At 43.2% G+C, this 25,023-nt stretch overlaps 1 protein-coding gene and 1 long non-coding RNA gene across 3 annotated transcripts; one reads left to right on the forward strand and one right to left on the reverse strand.

Moving 5' to 3' along the window:
* Nucleotides 1–8,487: 8,487 nt before the first annotated feature.
* LOC306939236 lies at nucleotides 8,488–11,466 on the reverse strand. Its single transcript, XR_013791858.1, has 2 exons — nucleotides 9,098–11,466; nucleotides 8,488–8,844 (listed from the first exon to the last, which is right to left on the reverse strand). It is a non-coding gene; the product is annotated as an uncharacterized lncRNA (long non-coding RNA).
* Nucleotides 11,467–20,016: 8,550 nt separating this feature from the next.
* Nucleotides 20,017–24,418, forward strand: LOC306939146 (uncharacterized protein). 2 transcript variants are annotated; one of them, XM_079523659.1, is made up of 3 exons: nucleotides 20,017–20,124; nucleotides 20,466–21,111; nucleotides 23,722–24,418. In XM_079523659.1, exons 2-3 carry the CDS (start codon nucleotides 20,671–20,673, stop codon nucleotides 24,016–24,018), a joined length of 738 nt encoding a protein of 245 aa, XP_079379785.1. In that variant the 5' UTR covers nucleotides 20,017–20,124; nucleotides 20,466–20,670; the 3' UTR covers nucleotides 24,019–24,418. The 2 variants fall into 2 exon arrangements, with proteins under 2 accessions (XP_079379785.1, XP_079379786.1); XM_079523660.1 differs by having other exon boundaries at nucleotides 20,092–20,124; nucleotides 20,681–21,111.
* Nucleotides 24,419–25,023: the final 605 nt, after the last annotated feature.

A 25,023-nucleotide genomic window follows, 5' to 3' on the forward strand; every position in this document is an offset into this window, starting at 1 on the left:
GCAGAAGAAATGACCTCAAAGTATTGCTATGTTGGTACATTTCTTCTAAAGAAAGAAAGAAAGAAAAAGAGCTTAGTGAGAAAAAAAAAGAGTAATAAAAGGAGGAATCTACCAGTGTTCATTTTGACAGCCCATTTTGATTTAGTTTCATCTTCTGAATACATTTTCATTTCGTTTAGTCATATTTTAGCACTTCAAATAAGCACATTTTCTGAAATCCAGCCTATAGTCATCACAGCTGACTGAATACAATGTTTAACTGTATATATACACTGCTACAACCTGTCATAAAGGACTCTGCTTCCATCTAGTGGAGACAGAAGTACAGTAGCAGACCAATATCTCATTAACCTAGACTAAACCCTGGCTTACACAGTTGACTGGAGTCCCACGGCCACCAGGGTCTATATTATTATTGTCTGGATACCCTCCTTTGACTGGAGTCCCACAGGGGTCTATATTGTCTACTCTAGAGCAGTAGTTTAACCCTTTGTTATTCTGCATTTGAGCCACAGATTTGATGAGGTTTAGCCTTGCAGACCCAAAACTAAAGAATATGTACACATTTCCATGCTGATGTTGGTACCATTAGGAGAGATAACATAGGCAAACGTTGATCAGAATAATAATTCTTCTACATTCTCTAATTGTGTAGACTTCTTATAAATGTACTTAAGTAATGCAGATGTTTAACAATAATTGACAGGTCCATTTGGTTACATTTTTTTGAAAGAGTTAAAGATCTAATAACTCTCCATCATTTAGCTGGGGACTACCTGGAACCTCCTCAAGGACCACTGGTGGTCCCTGGACCACTGTTTGAAAACCACTGGTCTAGAGATACCCTCATGTTATACCTTTAGCTATTGAAAAATAGCAGATCTGCTATTTTTGAAGGAACATGAAAATGTGGCGCACATCTTTGAATATATATTCTTTCAGAGCGAGCGTTTTTAACTCAAATATTTCCTTCTGAGGGGGTCCCTGGAACAACATATTTTCAGATGGGGGTCGGTGGCCAATTACATATATTTTCTGGGGTCCTTGACATGGAATATTGAGCACCACTGATAATAGAAACATAGGTATTTCAGAAAACTGTCAGAATTTAGAAGCCACACTTAGTCACACTAGCCTGTGACACATTGCAATTACACTGTTAACTTCAGTGTATTGCGATGCAAATCATTGCAATACAGAGATTTGCAGATCTGCCATTTTCATGTAATGTTTGCCCCAGAATATGGGACAATAATCGGGTTGAAGTGAGTGGTTGGTTAACAAGGCTAAAAGCAGTGACAGGCAATTCAACTGGTATTGAAACCTCGGAATTGACTCATAATAGTTAGTAGGCTTTTTCTTTTTTGGCTTTTGCACAACTCCAACCCACAAAGTAATTAATTAAAGTCATTGCACCGACATTATGAAAGAAGGCATTTATTGATGATCTCACAAAAGAAACAAATACTTCAAATGATCAAATGTAAAATGAACCAAGTGTTGTGAAATAAAAACAACATTCTATAATAAAATCAAAATACAATTTAACCATGGGTATAACTCAATATAATTACAAAAAACACTTGGAGACAGTGACAGCTCCTGAACACCCCAGTAGCAGACTGTCATATTAATCACCCCTCCCTGATACCCCATGTGGCCCATCCCATCCGACAACCAAATAATCAGGGTGATTTATATCACTTATTTTTACTAGCAGTAAACCAGCACAAAAATACATCATGTACATTTAATTTAGACTTGTAGCCCCAAATGGTGGTTTGCTACAGGTGTGTTTCCTGTTTTAGTTTCCACAGCCGAGCTAAGGTGGCACTGCTGGCAGAGTGATGATGATTGTGAGTCGTTGGTGATTCTTTTCTTAAGTAACTGAAGTCTGTAGGCCTAGTTTGTATCCATACACCACCCCACGAGTGTGCACTCTTGATGGGAAATGTACAGAACTTGGCATTGTCCCTTTCCGTGACAATGTGTGGTCACCTTGTTAGTTGTGTCTCTCTCTCTCGTTGACTGCATGTGCCTTCACTCCCTCGAGTCGGTGCTGCTATCTGCATCATGCATTACTAAAAAAAAAATGAAGAAAGAAAATGGAAAGAAAGAGAAAATATTACAACCATGAAAGGGTGTTGACAGAACACATCAGAACTGACTTGACTTTTTTTTGTCTCTATCCATCTCACATTATCACAAACAACAAAGTGTGCTCCATGGTTCTGATACAAACGCTATTGCTAATATACAGTACATTATAGCCTATAAGACAAAGACACGTGAACAAAGCATACAAGTAGTACATACATGCAGTACTTATTCACTTACTACTATTCACATCTTCTTTACGAGGAAGGTTTTCCGTCTTGCAGCTGTGCGATTGATGAACTTATTGGCTATGACATCCAGGTCCAGCTCCCATGTCACATCCTTGTGACAGTTTAACAGAGCATGGTGATTGGGTCTTTTTAGCCTCATTCTGGATAATGATTGCAGATACTCTCTGAGTCTCTCTAGACCTGCAATGGACTTTTCTGAGCTGCATGATGTTACAGTTACAGGGATAGTCAGCACTTGTTTCACTAGTTTTGTGATCTCTGGTAACGTAGATCTTAAGTAGCCTCCCTGGTCGCCTTTCAAGAACTCAACTACGTTGTGAAAAGTGGACAGGCAAAGTCCTTTTCGCGTTGCCATGTCCATGCACATGTCGCGATGCAGTGTCAACCTGACTTCATCAAAATCATTCCCATAGAACTGCACTATGCGTTTGCAATCGCCCTTTCCGACCACAAAGTCCTCGACATCTTGCATGTGTTTGAATACAGAAGCACTCAATCTGCAGTTCAGGGATGCTGATGCTGTGTCGATGACCTCCATGTATTTGTGTCTGTACATTTCTTCTGGTGTTTGGAAGGTGTGTGGAGGAGCACCTCCATCTTCCATTTTTTGGCGAATCGTTCTTGGTATATGGGGCAAAGCGGGGCTCCCCAAGTTCAGGTCATTTGCTGCTGCAGTAGTGCTTTCCCAAAATGGTTGAAATCCTTCACGAAGAGACATGATGTCTTCTCTGAGGGTGTCCACCATCTGTCCAGCTTTCCGAAACTGCAAGGGGTGGTCTTGGAGTTCGGCATTGACCGTGTCCATGTGTGAGAACGTTTTGAGCATGAGTTGCAACGAGAAAAATGTGCTAAACTCCATCAGTTGCGAAACCAGACCACAGGCTTTATATCCTGCGTCACCTCTGTCTTCTTTAAATTTAAAAGACAGGTCCTCGAGAAAATCCATTAGCTCACTGAAGTTGGAAGAAATGGATTGTAACAAGGCCGTGTCCATGGGCGTCTGTGTGCGGAACAGGGGTCTCAAAGAAGGTGTGTCTTTGCCTTGGTACTCCTCAAACCAGGCAGGTCGGTCTGGCGAATCTTTGGTCAGTGTCATAACTGTCTTTAAGTCACAAACAACTCCCAAAATACTGCACGCATCGCGGCAGCGGTAGTCACGATGGACGTCCCGAACAACTAAATTCAGAACCTGTGCGGTGCAGTGCATGTACAGTGCTCGGGGCTCCAGTTCCTGCACGCGGGCTTTAAGACCGGTTTGGATCCAAGAGGGATCCGCAACGTGGTCATAACATTCTAACAGTCCTCTGCATTTACTGATTGGCAGTGAGAATCTCATCAAGATGTCTTTTAACAGCTGAAACAGTGTGTCTGCTGTTGTTTCTGATGTCTGCTGAAAGCCAACAAAAAGTTCCTCCGTCTCCAGCTGTTCGGTCACAAAACGAATACAGACAGACAATTTGTTCTTGAACCAGTCAATGTCATCTACCTCCTCTATGATCACAGAGAAATGCTCAGCAGACCGTACCTCTTCAAGAAGTATTCTCAGCACATCATCAGCCAAAATTTCTGTCATTTCGTTAAGGATGTCAGGAGAAACCCATTCACTGTCCTTACTGTCCAGCCATGCTTGCAGCTCTGGGATATCCGCCGCAATCATTTCTAGAAACGGGCTCAAATAATCTTCTGATTCTCCGGTAATGGAAATTCCCGGACCCTGGCATGAAAGAAACCTGACAGAGGATAGGATGGCCGTCAAAACTCGTCTTGCATCAGCCATCTGCTTTTGTTCACGTGCAGCGCTGCTGGTGCTGTCCTGTTCCGCCTCGGCAGGTCCTCCTGGCGCTGGGTTCTCCTGTAGAGTCTTCATGGTGGATCTCTTCCTAGCTGGTAGTGCCATCATGTAGTGTAGTACTGATGAGTGCTCAATGCTCCTCTCTGTGCACCTTTTCTACTCTACCTGCCCCATGAGGACACGGAGCCAATGGACGGGCGGCACAGGTATCTATTGTTGTCGGGGGGGGGGGGGGTACTTGGACCCTGATGGCTCGGTTAGGGGTGCCACAAACTTTGTGCCACAAACTTTGTGGCCACAAAGTGTAAATCGGGCTCCACTAGTGCTGTCTTCAATATAACTCCGTCTCTATACAACTCGGTAGCTCTCACTGCTACTAGTTTCTGCTAGTTAGCTTAGCAACGCCGACTTTACGCCGACTTGGACTTACTGTCTGAACAAACGTCCGTTTCTGCTGCTAACAAACGCCTTTCTGAACTGGCTCCGACTGTCACTGTGACTTCTGGTTGACACCATGTAACAGGCTCTACGAGTAGAGTACTGCCATGTAACAGGCTCTATGACTCATAGACTATGAGTACTGCAATATAATAATATGAGAGACGGGCGTGTATCCTTCCAGCGTGGTTTACTTGTTTACAACTGTTATGAACGTAACACCGCATGAGTGCATCACATAATGTGTCCCCCGTAACTATACGCACATAGGTTCCTATCTCCACAAAAAGTGTTAGTAGATCACAAAGGCCGACATGCCCCTAAAAATAATAATAATAATAATAAATACTATAAAACTATAACACTATTTTGGCATCTGCCACTTTAATTAATGATAGCCTACTTTATTGATTGACGCCAAAAAAGGGCCTGTCAGCTCAAACCCATAGGCCTACTGCAATATATAGGAGGAAAAAAGAGGAAGAGTACATTTTTGTCCAGAGTTAGAATGTAATATATATGACACAAACGTCAGTACTACAGTAGCATTACAACATTATATAAAACGTTTTTGCTAATAATGTGTGTCTCATAACTATCCAGTGATGAATCTTAATGCAGAATACATCCAAAGATTTGGACCCATCCGTATAAGTTCAATACAGGGAGAAACACTTCCTAGATAATTCCTTGATGTAAAAGAAAAAACATACAGTGGCAATTATATCCATTTAAAATCTTTAGACTCAGTTGTAATAGCAGTCAGTGGGAATGTAGAATTAAAAAATAAGAGATCTGAGCACTCCAAAAATGTGGAGGATAGGAAATAAAGTTGAAACCAATTTAATTCTATAAAAGCCAACATGTTTTGATTGCATGGTCTTCCTGATGAAGACTGTAACCGCTCGGATCTCAGATTATTTTCCCTCTTTTTTTTTTTAAGTGTCTGTGTTTTTATTAGTCCATTGTACAGTTACAGTAGGCCTTACAGTATATATATGATCACATACCGGTATATTAAAGTTTGCCTTCATGAAGTTAGTCGAACACACTTTTTACAAACAGTGCAGGGTCTGGGTAAAATGGCATTAATTATAAGAGTTTATATACAACTATTTGGTATTTGTGGAGTCTATATCTTCCCAATCAAATGTATTCTAATGTCAGATTTCTGTATTTGTGGTAGGCTACGGCTTACAGCTCTGTTCTTTTTCCTTTTATTTTTTCTGCACTGACCAACCCAGTTCCCCTTTGGAACAATTTAAAAGATTACCCATGTAAGTACTTGACCCATAGCAGTTATCCCCTCATTTTAAAGATATTTAATGATAGAAAACTTTCATCGTCATACAAGAAAAACATATAACACACTGATTGAATGTATTGCCTTTTTATTAAGGTGCAAAGTACAAATTAAAGTAATCTTTGTCAGGTCCTGGTCATGTAAAGACTTGCCAGAGAGGAACTAGCAGAAATCTCAGGTCTGTATGACGGTGATATATGACCACAACATTGAGTTACACAGTGAATGCATGACACATATTCTACCTACGTAAGATCCCGCTGAGATCCCAGCACATGGGTGCAGAAACACCTTCCTGGAGATTATCATTCAAGTTCATCAAGTACCTTGATGACCTTATAGACATGCTTGTCTCCTCCCGATATATAACTTGTATGGCAAATCATTGAGCATATACACCTTCAGAAAATGCACCAATTATTAGAGTTAAAAACAAACTTGTTTTTAACTCTAATAATTGCATGCACTTTTGTTTTGAATACTTGAAATGAAATGATTACTATATTTACCCAGGGTATCTGGGCTAAGCTCAAGAACTTGTTTCCAGCCAGGCCCTGCTCATAGAACATTTCATCGTAGTGGTTCAATGCCTTGTTCAAGGGCACTTCAGCGGTGGTAATTTTAACGTGTCGGACCGCTGATTCGAACTGGCGACCTTCCGGTATCAAGACCGCTCCGCAATCCGTTCGGCCACCGCTGCCACTTAAAAATGTAAGTGCTTAATTACAATCTGGTAAAATTAGACTTTTCCACAATATAGTAGCCTAAATACAGTCTAAATACAGTCAATCTAAGCTAAAATGTCCCAACCCCGGAGAAATTGTAATAGCAATGTCCGTTTTTTGCAGAAAAAATGACCTCAAAGTATTGCTATGTTGGTACATTTCTTCTAAAGAAAGAAAGAAAGAAAAAGAGCTTAGTGATAAAAAAAAGAGTAATAAAAGGAGGAATCTACCAGTGTTCATTTTGACAGCCCATTTTGATTTAGTTTCGTCTTCTGAATAAATTTTCATTTCGTTTAGTCATATTTTAGCACTTCAAATAAGCACATTTTCTGAAATCCAGCCTATAATCATCACAGCTGACTGAATACAATGTTTAACTGTATATATACACTGCTACAACCTGTCATAAAGGACTCTGCTGCCATCTAGTGGAGACAGAAGTACAGTAGCAGACCAATATCTCATGAACCAGACTAGACTAAACCCAGGCTTACACATGTTGACTGGAGTCCACCAGGGTCTATATTATTGTCTGGATACCCTCCTTTGATTGGAGTCCCACAGGGGTCTATATTGTCTACTCTAGAGCAGTGGTTTTCAACCATTTTCATGTTATTCTGCATTTGAGCCACAGATTTGATGAGATTTAGCCTTGCAGACCCAAAACTTAAGAATATGTACACATTTCCATGCTGTATTGATGTGGTACCATAGGCAAACAAACATTGATCAAAATAATTCTTCTACATTCTCTAATTGTGTAGACTGTGGCTCAAGAGGTAGAGCAGGTCGTCCAATGATCCATGGGTCGGCGGTTCGAATCCCGGCTCCTCCTGTCTACATGTCGAAGTGTCCTTTGGCAAGACACTGAACCCCAAATTGCTCCTGATGTGCTGGTTGGTACCTTGCATGGCTTCCGCTGCAATCGGTGTATGAATGTGTGTGTGAATGGGTGAATGTAATGCACAATCTATGTAAAGCGCCTTGGATAAAGGCGCTATATAAATGCACCATTTACCATTTAGACTTATTTTAAATGTACTTAAGTAATGCAGATGTTTAACATTAATTGACAGGTCCATTTGGTTAAATGTTTTTGAAAGAGTTAAAGATCTAATAACAATCCATCATTTAGCTGGGGACCACCTGGAACCTCCTCAAGGACCACTGGTGGTCCCTGGACCACTGTTTGAAAAACCACTGGTCTAGACTCTAGATATAACATGGGGGTCTCATGAGGGTATCTCTAGACTCTAGAGATACCCTCATGAGACCCCCATGTTATACCTTTAGCTATTGAAAAATAGCAGATCTGCTATTTTTGAAGAAACGTGAAAATGTGGCGCACATCTTTGAATATAAATTCTTTCAGAGTGAGCGTTTTTAACTCAAATCTTTGCTTCTGAGGGGGTCCCTGGAACAACATATTTTCAGATGGAGGTCGGTGGCCAATTACATATAGTTTCTGGGGTCCTTGACATGGAATATTGAGCACCACTGATAATAGAAACAGAAAATTCTGACAGAAAACTGTCAGAATTTAGAAGCCATTTTTTTTAATTTCGACGTCAGGTCTAATGGCATTGCCAAAAAAGGTCACACTAGCCTGACACATTGCAATAACACTGAGTGTTAACTTCAGTGTATTGCGATGCAAATCATTGCAATGCAGAGATTTGCAGATCTGCCATTTTCACGTAATGTTTGCCCCAGAATATGGGACAATAATCGGGTTGAAGTGAGTGGTTAACATGGCTAAAAGCAGTGACCAGCAATACAACTGGTATTTAAACCTAGGAACTGACTCATAGTTAGGCTTTTTTTGTTTTGCTTTTGCTCAACCCCAACCCAAAGTAATAAATTAAAGTCATTGCACCGGCATTATGAAAGAAGGCATTTATTGATGATCTCACAAAAGAAACAAATATAAAATGAATCAAGTGTTATAAAAAAACAACAACAAATGATTAGGACACTCAAAATTCCACAATAAAAAAAAATGCAATTTAACCATGGTTTTAACTCAATTAATTTTCTTAAGTAACTGAAGTCTGTAGGCCTAGTTTGTATCCATACACCACCCCACGAGTGTGCACTCTTGATGGGACATGTACAGCACTTGGCATTGTCCCTTTTCGTGACAATGTGTGGTCACCTTGTTAGTTGTCTCTCTCTCTCTCGTTGACTGCATGTGCCTTCGCTCCCTCGAGTCTGTGCTGCTATCTGCATCATGGATTGCTAAAAAAAAATGAAGAAAGAAAATGGAAAGAAAGAAAATATTACAACCATGAAAGGGTGTTGACAGAACACATCAGAACTGACTTGACCTTTTTTTGTATTTTCTATCGATCTCACATTATCGCAAACAAAGAGTGCTCCATGGTTCTGATACAAACGCTATTGCTAATATACAGTGAATTATAGCCTATAAGACAAAGACACGTGAACAAAGCATACAAGTAGTACATACATGCAGTACTTATTCACTTACCGTTCACATCTTCTTTACGAGGAAGGTTTTCCGTCTTGCAGCTGTGCGATTGATGAACTTATTGGCTATGACATCCAGGTCCAGCTCCCATGTCACATCCGTGTGACAGTTTAACAGAGCAAGGTGATTGGGTCTTTTTAGCCTCATTCTGGATAATGATTGCAGATACTCTCTGAGTCTCTCTAGACCTGCAATGGACTTTTCTGAGCTGCATGATGTTACAGTTACAGGGATAGTCAGCACTTGTTTCACTAGTTTTGTGATCTCTGGTAACGTAGATCTTAAGTAGCCTCCCTGGTCGCCTTTCAAGAACTCAACTACGTCGTGAAAAGTGGACAGGCCAACTCCTTTTCGCGTTGCCATGTCCATGCACATGTCGCGATGCAGTGTCAACCTGACTTCATCAAAATCGTTCCCATAGAACTGCACTATGCGTTTGCAATCGCCCTTTCCGACCACAAAGTCCTCGACATCTTGCATGTGTTTGAATACAGAAGCACTCAATCTGCAGTTCAGGGATGCTGATGCTGTGTCGATGACCTCCATGTATTTGTGTCTGTACATTTCTTCTGGTGTTTGGAAGGTGTGTGGAGGAGCACCTCCATCTTCCAATTTTTGGCGAATCGTTCTTGGTATATGGGGCAAAGCGGGGCTCCCCAAGTTCAGGTCATTTGCTGCTGCAGTAGTGCTTTCCCAAAATGGTTGAAATCCTTCACGAAGAGACATGATGTCTTCTCTGAGGGTGTCCACCATCTGTCCAGCTTTCCGAAACTGCAAGGGGTGGTCTTGGAGTTCGGCATTGACCGTGTCCATGTGTGAGAACGTTTTGAGCATGAGTTGCAACGAGAAAAATGTGCTAAACTCCATCAGTTGCGAAACCAGACCACAGGCTTTATATCCTGCGTCACCTCTGTCTTCTTTAAATTTAAAAGACAGGTCCTCGAGAAAATCCATTAGCTCACTGAAGTTGGAAGAAATGGATTGTAACAAGGCCGTGTCCATGGTCGTCTGTGTGCGGAACAGGGGTCTCAAAGAAGGTGTGTCTTTGCCTTGGTACTCCTCAAACCAGGCAGGTCGGTCTGGCGAATCTTTGGTCAGTGTCATAACTGTCTTTAAGTCACAAACAACTCCCAAAATACTGCACGCATCGCGGCAGCGGTAGTCACGATGGACGTCCCGAACAACTAAATTCAGAACCTGTGCGGTGCAGTGCATGTACAGTACTCGGGGCTCCAGTTCCTGCACGCGGGCTTGTAGACCGGTTTGGATCCAAGAGGGATCCGCAACGTGGTCATAACATTGTCCTCTGCATTTACTGATTGGCAGTGAGAATCTCATCAAGATGTCTTTTAACAGCTGAAACAGTATGTCTGCTGTTGTTTCTGATGTCTGCTGAAAGCCAACAAAAAGTTCCTCCGTCTCCAGCTGTTCGGTCACAAAACGAATACAGACAGACAATTTGTTCTTGAACCAGTCAATGTCATCTACCTCCTCTATGATCACAGAGAAATGCTCAGCAGACCGTACCTCTTCAAGAAGTATTCTCAGCACATCATCAGCCATCATTTCTGTAATTTCGTTAAGGATGTCAGGAGAAACCCATTCACTGTCCTTACTGTCCAGCCATGCTTGCAGCTCTGGGATACCCGCGGCAATCATTTCTAGAAACGGGCTCAAATTGTCACCATCATCTTCTGATTCTCCGGTAATGGAAATTCCCGGACCCTGGCATGAAAGAAACCTGACAGAGGATAGGATGGCCGTCAAAACTCGTCTTGCATCAGCCATCTGCTTTTGTTCACGTGCAGCGCTGCTGGTGCTGTCCTGTGCCGCCTCGGCAGGTCCTCCTGGCGCTGGGTTCTCCTGTAGCGTCTTCATGGTGGATCTCTTCCTAGCTGGTGGTGCCATCATGTAGTGTAGTACTCATGAGTACTCAATGCTCCTCTCTGTGCACCTTTTCTACTCTACCTGCTCCATGATGACAAAGCCATACATTTTCATGCCTAATGGGAGAGAATGGACACGGAGGGCGGCACAGGTATCTATTGTTGGGGTGCCAGTGTACTAGCGCTGTATGCTGTCTTCAATAGAACTCAGTCTCCACAACTCGGTAGCTCTCACTGATACTAATTTCTACTCTGCTAGTTAGCTTAGCAACGCCGACTTGGACTTACTGAACAAACGCCCGTTTCTGCTCTTAACCAGCGCCCTTCTAACTGGCTCCGACTGTCACTGTGACTTCTGACACCAGACTCTATGAGTACTGTAATTGAATAATATAGATGAGACAGGGCAGGCGTGTATCCTTTCAGCGTGGTCTGTTCACAGGGGTCTGTTATGAACGTAACACTGCATGAGTGCATCATCTAATGTGTCCCCGGCCGTAACTATACGCACATATGTTCCTATGTATATCTCCATAAAAAAGTGCTAGCTCACAAAGGCTGTGCAGCCTGCAGGTAGACATGACATGCCCTGATGCCCATCAAAATATATATCATTTAAATATAAAAACTATTTTTGGCATCTGCCACTTGGATTAAGGATACTTTATTGATTAACACCAAAAAGGACCTGTCAGTTAGTTTGGCCAGAGTAGAATGCAGTAACTTTGTTATAAAAGAATATACAGCTGCAATAATATCAATTTGTAAAATGTAAAATCTTTAGTCTCAGTTGTCATAACAGCATGTAAAAGCACTCTAATCCCACACTTGGGTGTTAATTGGTGAATTTATCAGAGCAAAGCCGTCTATATTCTTGCATCCACTTAGAGGAGGTTATGTTAAAGCCACCAATCTGCTCCATTGTGGACAAGATGCAGGCATCTTTATTTACATTCATGCTGCATGCATCAAGTCCATTGTTGACTGAATCTCGTGCAAGCAGGCCTGGCTTTACCAGACACATAGGCCTATAGGGCTACACACTCACGCCTCTATGAGGAGGCGTGAGTGTATCCACGCTATGTGTCTGGCTGCTCTGGCACTGGGTCATTTTATCATTGCACACAGTGCTTAATTTAAATCTGGTCAAATTAGACTTTTCCACAATATAGTAAATAAATCCATCTAAGTGAAATGGCCCAATAAATTACAATAGTAATGTGTCATAGTTTTTCTTTTTTGCAGACAGAAAACACAACCGTGGGTGCTCACATGAGATTAAAAATGTCTTGAAAGTGGGAATGTAGACTTGACGTAAAACAAAAAATAGACAATTTGCTCGTCCACATATGCATTTTCCCTTCATTGTCAATGGCATTTAATGTTTGTGTTAGGACAAGAATCTACACTAGACTATAGCTGAATATAGGAGGGTATTTGCGCCCCTCAAAATAAGAGATGTTTTGATTGTATGGTCTTCCTGATGAAGACCATCACCGCTCAGATCTCAGATTCTTTTTTTAAAGTGTCATAGTTAGTCTCTTGTACGGTATATAGTATCACATACCGGTATATTAAAATGTTGCTGGGTCATGGGTAAGATGGTATTAATTATAAGAGCTTATAGCCTATAGGCTACAACTATTCTAAAATATTTGTTTGTGGAGTCAATCTTCCCAATCAAATATATTCTAATGTCAGATTTCTGTAGGCCTATTTGTGGCACACTCACCCTCTCTGTTCTTTCTTCTTCTTTGCCAGATTTGTGCTTACAGTTTGTGTCCTCCATGCCACGTTATGAAATGGCTACATCTGTCCCACTGACTAGGGGCGACTGTGGCTCAATATGGGGCGACTGTGGCTCAAGAGGTAGAGCAGGTCGTCCAATGATCCATGGGTCGGCGGTTCGAATCCCGGCTCCTCCTGTCTACATGTCGAAGTGTCCTTGGGCAAGACACTGAACCCCAAAATTGCTCCCGATGTGCTGGTTGGTACCTTGCATGGCTTCCGCCGCAATCGGTGTATGAATGTGTGTGTGAATGGGTGAATGTAATGCACAATCTATGTAAAGCGCCTTGGATAAAGGCGCTATATAAATGCACCATTTACCATTTACTGACCACCCAGTTCTCTCTTGGACCAAATTCAAAGACTTCCCATGTAAGTACTTGACCTTGAAATTTTAATTCACAGTGTGTAGAATGGCATTGGGTATACAGGTCCATACAAAAACTGCTACCAGGATTAAAACCAGAAAAGGCTCAAATATACACTTCTATGAAAAAAGGGAAATCATCATATACAGTTAAAGAAAGGGAAAAAAGGGAAAAACATGTACAGTATGGACAAGTAGGGGGGACCTTTTTTTTTTTTTTACATGGGAGGGGGGTTTTGAAGGAGTCTAGGGTTTCACATTTCTTAAAGGCTGATGGTAGGGCGTTCCACATTTTAGTGGCATAGGAAGGAAATTAATTTAACCCCTTGTTTGAGCTGAATGAATCTGGGTTTGCATGTGGTTTGTTGAACTCCCTCTGGACTTTGTTGACATTAAGGAAGTATTTTGACGGGTATACATACATACAGTACATGGGTATCTTAGTGGTGTAGTGACCCATTGCAAGTTGCTTCAGATTCAGATGCCTTTATTTGCCATTGTGTAAAACACATAGGAATTTGTTTTGACATTAGCGTGTTTTGATTGATTGATTGAAGAATTTATTAACAGTTTGCAGAATTACAGTACATTTCAAGCACAAACTCAATACAAAGGCTGTTAACTGTGAGTGGACGACCCAATTAAGCATTACACTTGTTTCCAATAGGGTCCACCATGTTCAAATCATCAAAACATTTAGAGACGTACAAATAGACACTTCTACAGACAGAACAGGAATTCATCATAAAGGAGGTAAAAAGGGAAAAGAAACATATACAGTGAGGGGGAAAAAAAGGGGTGGGCGGTGGGGGGGATTCACATTCAGCTCCGTTAATTTGTTTGTTTTCCTTGGAGGAGCTGCGTTGGGTCCCCAAGTCGGCTCCGTGGCCGTACCTTGAGTTGGCTGTGTGGCCGTGACCGTCTCTTGTGTTGTCCTTGTGTTGGGTCCCCAAGTCGGCTCCGTGGCCGTACCTTGAGTTGGCTGTGTGGCCGTGACCGTCTCTTGTGTTGTCCTTGTGTTGGGTCCCCAATTCGGCTCAGTGGCCATACCTTGAGTTGGCTGTGTGGCCGCGACCGTCTCTTGTGTTGTCCTTGCGTTCGTGTTTGAGGGATTCCGATTTTACAGGGGCCAGTTTCGAATTGCAGCCGTCCATAGGTGCCCTTTGAGAGCGGTTTTGAAAGAGTCAAGGGATTCGCATGTCTTAATGACAGTTGGTAGGGCGTTCCACATTTTGGTGGCATAGGAGCGAAAATAATTTAGTCCCTTGTTTGTGCCGAATCTGGGTTGTACATGGTTCGTTGCACTCCCTCTGGTGTTGTGGGTGTGGACTTCAATTCCTGTGTGTGCATTCCTTATTCCTTTTTTCACATATAACAAAAATAACAACAACACAAATGCAACACTGTGCAGGAAGTATAAATATAAAGTGCAGAGTTTATGGAGCATAGTGCAAACATGTCCGGTGACACTCCCTAGGGGGCCGGGGTGGGAGGGAAACCAGAGTCATTTAGCAGCCTGGCGGCTGAGGGGAAAAAGCTCAGTCTGTGGCGGACTTTTGTAGCCTTCGGCAGCCGCAACCGTCTCCCAGAGGGGAGCAGGGTGAGGAGGCCGTGGCCAGGGTGGGAGGGGTCAGCCATGATCTTTCTCCCTCTCTTCAATCCTGTACTCTGTCGTCAACCCTGAGCCATTCCAGCCTATCAAAATGGGCAGGGGTGAGGTGGGTTCTGAGAGTAAGGCCACATTTGTTTTGGGATGTCTGGAGCCTTGTTTTAATGGCCTTTGATGTGCTGTGTGGTACCATATGGTGCATACTATAGTCGAAGAAACCGTGTATTTGAGGGCTCCTGGGTCTTCAAGGTATTTTTGTATTTGAGTTGATTTTTTGTATTTGAGGGATCCTAGGGTATTTCCCCCAGGATGGAGCCTAGGTAGGTAATTTCATATTTTCTTGTGATAATATTGTCACTTATAGGCGGCGGTGGCTCAGGGGTATAGTGCCTGGATGGTAACCGCAAGGTTGCCAGTTCGAACCCGGGCTCCCCCAGATTTACTGTCGAAGTGTCCTTGAGCAAGACACTGAACCCCTAATTGCTCCCGATGTGCTAGTTGGTGCCTTGCATGGTTTCCGCTGCCATCGGTGTATGAAGTGTGTGTGAATGGGTGAATGTAATGCACAATCTCTGTAAAGCGCCTTGGATAAAGGCACCATTTACCATTTACCCATTATATTGCTGAGATTACTATTCGATCCAAAGAGAATGGATTCAGTTTATCCAGGTGTAGTGAAAGTTAGTTATCATCGAGCCAGGTGCAGATTCTACCGAGTTCAGAGCTGAGGGCCTTTTCAATCTGCAATAAAAAAGAATACAAAAATACAATTTGCCTCTGAGATGTAGTAGTGGAGTAAACATATAAAGTATTGGACATTTTAAAAACTAAAGTGTAGTGAAAGCGCCTGGACCCCACTTTGAAAACCACTGCTATGGGGACTGGTTGCTCTCTTCTGGATTCAACCACTATGGGGACTGGTTGCTCTCTTCTGGATTCAAATTCCAAAAATAGTAGAATATTTACACGCTCGAAACTGTTGGCTTGCAGATATTCTACTTTTGATTTGGGACAGAATATGGGACAATAATCGGGTTGAAGTGAGTCAGTGGTTAACAAGGCTAAAAGCAGTGACAGGCAATACAACTGGTATTGAAACCTCAGAACTGACTCAAAATAGTTAGTAGGCACTGATCTTTTTTGCATTTGCTCAACCCCAACCCACAAAGTAATTTAAGCCAATGCACCAACATTATGAAAGAAGGCATGTATTGATGATCTCACAAAATACATGTGCTACAAGCACTAGCAGAACGCTTATATAACATGCTTTTCATATTTCAATTGTCTCACTGTCACACCCCTGTCAGTGAGAGTAGTATGTAACCTACTACGACCAAACATAATCAAGTGATATGGCAAGGCACACAGTTGGCAGATTTTAACAGTTTATTTCCCCTGAAGTGTCAATGCAATAAAGTAGCAAAACAATGAGAACATAAAATATTCAAAACAAATACTTAAAAATGATCAAATGTAAAATGAAGTGTTATAAAATAAAAACAAATTATTAGGCCAATCAAAATGTTATAATAAAAATAAATGAATTTTAAATTCAAATAATCAGGGTGATTTATATCACTTCTGTTCACTAGCAATAAACCAGCACAAAAATACATCATGCGTATTTAGGTGCGTTTCCTGGCAAACCTAAATGATGACCTGAATTTTGATTATTTTCGGTTGAACAGCAGAGCAGTGGCACTATCCGCAGAGTGACGATTGTGAATCGCTGCTGATTGTTTCCTTGAATGAAGTAACTGAAGTCTGTAGGCCTAGTTTGCATCCATACACCACCCCACAAGTGTGCACTCTTGGTGGGGCATGTACAGCAATTGGCATTGTCCCTTTTTGTGACGTGTGGCCACCTTGTCAGTTGTCACTCTCTCCCTCTCGTTGACTGTGCCTTCACTCCCTCGAGTCGGTGCTGCTATCTGGATCATGGATTGCTAAAAAATGAAGATAGAAAATGGAAAGAAGGAAAAATATTACAACCATGAAAGGACAACAACTTGTCTCCATGGTTCTGATACAAACGCTATTGCTATATACAGTGAATTACAGCCTATAAGACAAAGACACTTGAACAAAGCATACAAGTACATGCAGTAAAAATCAAAGATTTGTATTTCACTTACCATTCACATCTTCTTTATGAGGAAGGTGTTCCGTCTTGCAGCTGTGCGATTGATGAACTTATTGGCTATGACATCCAGGTCCAGCTCCTTTGCCACATCCTTGTGACATCTTAACAGAGCAAGGTGATTGGGTCTTGCTTCCCCCATTCTGGCTAATGACTGCAGATACTCTCCGAGTCTCTCTAGGCCTGAAATGGACCTTTCTGAGCTGCATGATGTTACAGTTACAGGGACAGTCAGCACTTGTTTCACTAGTTTTGTGATCTCTGGTAACGTAGATCTGAAGTAGTCTCCCATGTCGCCTTTCAAGAACTCAACTATGTCGTGAAAAGTGGACAGGCCAACTCCTTTTCGCGTTGCCATGTCCATGCACATGTCACGATGCAGTGTCAGCCTGACTTCATCAAAATCGTTCCCATAGAACTGCACTATGCGTTTGCAATCGCCCTTTCCGACCACAAAGTCCTCGACATCTTGCATGTGTTTGAATACAGAAGCACTCAATCTGCAGTTCAGGGATGCTGATGCTGTGTCGATGACATCAACGTATTGCTGTCTGTACATTTCTTCTGGTGTTTGGACGGTGTGTGGAGGAGCACCTCCATCTTCCACAGCTGGGCTCTCCAAGTTCAGGTCATTTGCTGCTGCAGTAGTGCTTTCCCAAAATGGTTGAAATCCTTCACGAAGAGACATGATGTCTTCTCTGAGTGTGTCCACCATCTGTCCAGCTTTCTGAAACTGCAAGGGGTGGTCTTGGAGTTCGGCATTGACTGTGTCCATGCGTGAGAACGTTTTGAGCATGAGTTGCAACGAGAAAAATGTGCTAAACTCCATCAGTTGCGAAACCAGACAACCGGCTTTATATCCTGCGTCACCTCCATCTTCTTTACAAGACAGGTCCTCAAGAAAATCCATTAGCTCACTGTAGTTGGAAGAAATGGATTGTAACAAGGCCGTGTCCATGGTTGTGTGTGCGCGGAACAGGGGTCTCAAAGAAGGTGAGTCTTTGCCTTGGTGCTCCTCAAACCAGGCAGGTCGCTCTGGCAAATCTTTGGTCAGTGTTATAACTGTCATTAAGTCACGAACAACTCCCAAAATACTCCACGCATTGCCGCAGCGATGATGGGCAACGTCCTGAACAACTAAATTCAGAACCTGTGCGGTGCAGTGCATGTACAGTGCTCTGGGCTCCAGTTCCTGCACGCGGGCTTGTAGACCGGTTTGGATACCAGAGAGATCCGCAACTCCGTCATAACATTGTCCTCTGCATTTGCTGATTGGCAGTGAGAATCTCATCAAGACGTCTTTTAACAGCTGGAAGAATGAGTCTGCTGTTGTTTCTGATGTCTGCTGAAATCCAACAAAAGGTTCCTCTGTCTCCATCTTTTCGGTCACAAAACGAATACAGACAGACAATTTTCTCTTTTCCCAGTCATTGTCATCTACCTCCTCCATGATCACAGAGAAATGCTCAGCAGACCGTACTTCTTCAAGAAGTATTCTCAGCACATCATCAGCCATCATTTCTGTCATTTCGTTAAGGATGTCAGGAGAAACCCATTCACTGTCCTTACGATCCAGCCATGCTTGCAGCTCTGGGATATCTCTCGATCTCAATCTTATAAACGGGCTGAAATTGTCACCATCATCTTCTGATTCTCCGGTAATGGACATTCCCTGGAATGAAAGTAACCTAACAGTGGATAGGATGGCCGTCAAAACTCGTCTTGCATCAGCCATCTGCTTTTGTTCACCTGCAGCGCTGCTGTCCTGTACCGCCTCGGTAGGTCCTCCTGGCGCTGGGCTCTGCTGTAGCGTCTTCATGGTGGAGCTCTTCCTAGCTGGTGGTGTCATCGTGTAGTGTAGTACGGATGAGTGCTCAATGCTCCCCTCTGTGCACCTTTTCTACCTGCCCAATGAGGACAAAGCCAGACATTTGCATGCCTAATGGGAGAGAATGGACACGGAGCCAATGGACGGGCGGCACAGGTATCTATTGTTGTCGGGGGACTTGAATAAATTATTCAAAGTCCATTGTTGACTGCCTTGTTACTCTTGTGCAAGCAGGCCTGGCTTTACCAGACATACACACTCATGCCTCTTCCCTGCTAAGAGGAGGCGTGAGTGAATCCACACTATGTGTCTGGCTGCTCTGACACTGGGTCATTGCATACAGTGCTTAATTTAAATCTGGTAAAATTAGACTTTTCCACAATAGGCTATAGTAAATACGTCCATCTAAGTTAAATGGCCCAATTACCCAGGAGAAATTACAATAGTAATGTGTCGTAGTTTTTATTTTTTGCAGAGAGAAAACACAGAGGTCAAGTAACCATGAGATTAAACATGTCTTGAATCTTCTAGGATCAGTGGGAATGTAGACGTAGTAAATAAAAATCACACCCGGTATCTAGACTCAGTTGTCATAACAGCATGTAAAAGCTGTCTAATTCCACAGCCAGGGACATGGCTTGGATGTGGTGTATTAAATGGTCAATTTATCGGAGCAAAGTTGCTTGTAAACCTTTGTGGTTTACATTCTTGCATCCACTTGGGTATGTTAATGTCACCAATCTGCTCCTTATGTGGACAAGATGCAGGCATCTTTATTTACATTAATGTTGTAGGTCAATGATTCAAAGTCCATTGTTGACTGAATTGTTTCTGGTGCTAGTCTGTCGATGCGTACACGCACGCACGCGCGTGTGCGCGCGCACACACACACACACACACACACACACACACACACACACACACACACACACACACACACACACACACACACACACACTCTCACACACACAAATATGGAGGAGAGGAAATAAAGTTGAAACAAATCCTGATGAACGTAACCGCTCAAATCTCAGATTTGTGTGTGTTTTTATTAGTCCCTTGTACGGTATATATTATCACATATTAAAAGTTTGCCTTCATGGAGTTTATAGTCAAACACACTTTTTACAAAGAGTGCAGGGTCTGGGTACAATGGTGTACAAATATTTGTGGGGTTTGTGGAGTCAATCTTCCCAATCAAATATATTCTAATGTCAGATTTCTGTAGGCCTATTTGTGGTACACCCCCCCCCCCCCCAACCACCCTCTCTGATATTTCTTCTTTCTTTATTTTTTGCCAGATTTGTGCTTACAGTTTGTCCTCCATGCCAAGTTATGAAATGGCTACATCTGTCCCACTGACCACCCTGCAGTTCTCTCTTGGACCAATTTCAAAGACTTCCCATGTAAGTACTTGACCCGTTTAATTGAAATTTGTATTCACAGTTTGACTGAATGGCAGTTCATACCAGAAAATGCACTACTTGTTTACATCAGGCTCAAATATACACTTCTATGAAAAAAGGGAAATCATCATATACAGTTAAAGAAAGGAAAAAAGGGAAAAACATGTACAGTATGGACAAGTAGGGGGGACTTTTTTACATGGGCCTGTTTTGAATTGCAGCCGCCCCTAAATGCTGTTTGAGAGCGAGAGAGAGACAGATACTTAATGATAACAATAGACAAGACCACACCCAACCATTTGCATTATAAGGCCTTCAACGACCCTCTCTCGCATATATAGGTGGTGCCTCAGTCTTCAGCCGTGATGACCACATTTCCTCTCACATTTATTTGTGGAAGTGAGTGAGTGCAGACGTCCTGTGGCAGCCACTGCCTGCAGCCAGCTTGATACCTGCTTTACCAGAACAGGTTTATGTGTGTGTGTGTGGTAGGCCTATATAATTATAGTGTAGTGTACGTGTGTGTTTGTAACTGTTTTTTTAACCATGCAACAAGTGAAATGGGAACATTCGTCCACTCATCTTACGATGGACGGTGGTGTTCTGACCTTCCCACATCCGTCCACGCTACACACATGGGAGGAATCGGACGACAGGACCGAATGGCCCGACGTGACCACAGAGAAAATGTTTTTATACTACTCTGAAATGGCGGCCAAGGTGGACGGCAACGCCATGAGAAACGCAGAGGCCGGGTTACATCATCTTGTCCAAGGCAAAGTCGGCACCGTGCTGATGCACACGCACGGCAGCTTTGTGTATCTGGAGGCGAGCGTTGGACCGACCCAGATGGACGAGTCCTCCTGGTCCTCCACTGCCTGGGCTCTGCTGACGAAGGGCGGAGATGTTGAGACGACAGGATGCAGTTGTGTTGGCGCAGGGCAGGGTCCATCGTGCTGCGTTCACGCTGCTGCAATCCTATGGATGGTATGTACCGGTATACGGTTTATATAGGCCTACATGTGTCTCTGGTTCAATCCTATGGATGGTATGTACCGGTATACGGTTTATATAGGCCTACATGTGTCTCTGGTTCAATCCTATGGATGGTATGTACCGGTATACGGTTTATATAGGCCTACATGTGTCTCTGGTTCAATCCTATGGATGGTATGTACCGGTATACGGTTTATATAGGCCTACATGTGTCTCTGGTTCAATCCTATGGATGGTATGTACCGGTATACGGTTTATATAGGCCTACATGTGTCTCTGGTTCAATCAATTAATACCCTACCCCCTTAGACAGTATTTTAGACTTAGGTCACATTCCCACCTAATACTTCGGTAGACTCGATGCGAATGGGAGGAGAATTGGGACTTCTTGCATATTTAATTTACTGCGTTTTGCCTTCACACTGTCATCCGCAGCTATGGAAACGCAGCAGGGGGACCTTTATCAATGCGTTCCATTCATAAACTATAGCCTACACAGTGAAATATATGGTGATCAAAATTGATTCAAATTATACTCATAACGTGCATGTGTCGTGCCGTCTGGGACTGGACCCCCCCCCCCCCCTCTCTCTCTCTCTCTCGCTCTCTCTCTATACGCACGCAGCCACGCACTGTTCTTTTGGGCATGGGAGGAACAGCGCTGAGCGCACTGATATAACAGACAGCAGCGCAAAATGTTTACAAGTTTATCGAGATGAAAGTCCCTACTCCCCACACAGTGACAGCACTCCATGTTTACGGCACGCACAGACAGACAGAATATTCTCTAGGCTATAATACACTGCAGTGTTTTTATGTGTTTCCTTAAGCAATTGATTAATGTACTCGTCCTCATTTCGATCAGGGCTTCAGTGCTCATTCGACCACGTCTATCCACGGTAACGGGACATCTTTGCGCTGCGTAAAATATGCCTTCTCCGTCTCCAACTGTGTTCAGCTCCTCACCCGCCACATTGTTTGCTTCATTTCCTTTATTTACTGCGGATTGCATTCACACCTGCACTGGTGTGAATGTCACCTTAGGTGACATTCACACCAGAAAGCTTTGCTGCGATTAAAACGAATCCTGCTGCGCATTGTCAGAAAGTGCACTTCGTTTGGCAGGTGTGAAGGCTCATTCGAATCCTAATGCGTATCAAAGAACCGCATTCTACTCCGAGCAAAAACGGGGGTTTCACTTCGCTTCCAATCGCACTAGATTACGATTCGGTGCAGGTGTGAATGCAATCCGCAGTAAATAAAGGAAATGAAGCAAACAATGTGGCGGGTGAGGAGCTGAACACAGTTGGAGACGGAGAAGGCATATTTTACGCAGCGCAAAGATGTCCCGTTACCGTGGATAGACGTGGAGGAATGAGTCTGAAGCCCTGATCGAAATTAGGACGAGTACATTAATCAATTGCTTAAGGAAACACATAAAAACACTGCTGTGTATTATAGCCTACAGAATATTCTGTCTGTATGTCTGTCTGTGCGTGCCGTAAACATGGAGTGCTGTCACTGTGTGGGGACTGGGGAGTAGGGACTTTTATCTCGATAAACTTGTAAACATTTTGCGCTGCTGTCTGTTATATCAGTGCGCTCAGCGCTGTGCCTCCATGCCCAAAAGAACAGTGCGTGGCTGCGTGCGTATAGTGTGAGAGAGAGAGAGAGAGAGAGAGAGGGGGGGGGGGGGGGGGGGGGGGTCCAGTCCCAGACGGCACGACACATGCACGTTATGAGTATAATTGTATCACCATAGATTTCACTGTGTAGGCTATAGTTTATGAATGGAACACATTGATAAAGGTCCCCCTGCTGCGTTTCCAATAGCTGCGGATGACAGTGTGAAGGCAACCCGCAGCAAATTAAATATGCAAGAAGTCCCAATTCTCCTCCCATTCGCATCGAGTCTACCGAAGTATTAGGTGGGAATGTGACCTTAGATAGCATTTGAAACAGACTTATAGCATGTCATGTAGACAGCACAATAACAGTACAGCATAGTATAATATATATGTATAGCTTATATGTATAGTGTCATTATATATATAGATATGTTCTAGTTACGTTCTTAGCTTACGCATGTTTCTTGATAAATGCTGTTTATATATGTGATGTATTCCCATGCTTTTTGTTCTTGCTTAATGTAAATCGCTCTGGATTAAGAGCGTCTGCTAAATGCCTAAATTGTAAATTGTAATTAATTAATTAGGACCTGAGGCCGATTCTACAAATGCCTTCTAAATCAGTAATCCTCAAACTTTTTCATGCCGTTGATTGACCCCCAAAACATAGTATGATTATGTAGGCTACTACTATACCTCCACCAGCTTAGTGGCAGGAACCAAAGACCGGAACCCCCTAGAGATGATTTGTATTAGCCCAAACATTTTTATTTGATTTATATTTTTTTTTAAATCCCCAAAATTGATGGGTGGTCTAGGGACCACCCTGGCCCACCCATAGCTGCGCCCTTGGCACACATGTGACTAACCTTTTTGTGAACCCCAACCCTTTTTTACATGTCTAGAATCTGATGCTGTGTGTTTTAACTGTTATGCTTAATGGGATGTCTTATTTATCATTGTATTTTTATAGGTGGAAAATGCTGTGAGGCGTAACGCTGCGTCCAAAGTGAAGAGTGGTGGTCAGCAGCAGCACAGCGTCAGCAGCGGCATCCGCTTCAAAGTGAAACGCCACAAGAGGAAGACGGTCTGCAAGAAATCATCATCAGTGCCCTCTATCAGAGCTGCCTGCAGGCCCCCTGCTGGTGAGGTCACACACTACACCTCACATGAAGAGTGGAGGCAGAGCAGGCTTCGCACCAGCATGGCACCGTTCTACAGCGGCATCAGCGACAGCCTTGTGTCCACCCACTTCCACTGTGTACCCTAGTCTACTCAATGTGACAGCCTTGGGACCACCCACTACCACTCTGTACCCTAGTCTACTCAATGTGACAGCCTTGGGACCACCCACTACCACTCTGTACCCTAGTCTACTCAATGTGAGCGCCTTGTGTCCACCCACTACCACTCTGTACCCTAGTCCAGTGGTTCCCAAACCTTTTCATGTCAAGGACCCCCAAATTGACACTAATTAGCCCGTGGAACCCCCATTTGAAAAGATACGCCAGGGACCCCAATAAAAGAAGATTGTTATGTTATGATTTTCAACCCGTTTAATTTCAAGGACCCCCAGTTTGACATGCATTAGTCTCGTGACCCCCATTTAATAGCATTTCTGTCTCTGGGACCCCCAATTTATATTGTAAAATCAATGCTAATTCAACTCTGAGAGCGTACAAATGGAACCAAATGGACCCGTTAGGGTTCATTTGGTTCCATTTGTACACTCTCTGAGTTACAGACCCATAATGGTCCATTTGGTTCCAAATTGTACCATTAAGCTCGGTCCCCCCTGGAACTCCCTCAAGGACCCCTTGGGGGTCCCCGGATCCCACTTTGGGAACCACTGCCCTGGTCTACTCAATGTGACAGCCTTGTGTCTGCACCCACTTCCACTCTGAACCCTCTGCTCAATGTGACAGCCTTGTGTCTGCACCCACTTCCACTCTGAACCCTCTGCTCAATGTGACAGCCTTGTGTCTGCACCCACTACCACTCTGAACCCTCTGCTCAATGTGAGCAAGTGATGGAAGAAAGTCACTGAACTTGCTCAAGTATACATATATACCAGCCGGTAGCGTTGATTCAAATGTTGACTGGGACGAAACGGGACGATTTAAAACAAAGGGGGCTTGCTGTGGTTGGTGTAATTTTGGACACGTTGGCTACAACAGAAATTTGCATGCAGACAGAGTGAGAGGCTGCCAATGTCACTCCGAGGTGAGATAGGAGGAGTCTGGTGATGCGAGGTTACTGCCAATGTAGGCTATCT

The sequence above is a fragment of the Electrona antarctica genome, assembly GCF_951216825.1.
Source record: "Electrona antarctica genome assembly, chromosome: 16".
Lineage (NCBI taxonomy): Eukaryota > Metazoa > Chordata > Actinopteri > Myctophiformes > Myctophidae > Electrona > Electrona antarctica.

Excerpts from the sequence above, each read along its gene's own strand:
- LOC306939146 (XM_079523659.1), top strand. The coding sequence starts at position 20,671 with ATGCAACAAGTGAAATGGGAACATTCGTCCACTCATCTTACGATGGAC. Across the intron at positions 21,112-23,721 it reads CTGCTGCAATCCTATGGATG|GTGGAAAATGCTGTGAGGCG; the intron begins GTATGTACCGGT and ends GTATTTTTATAG.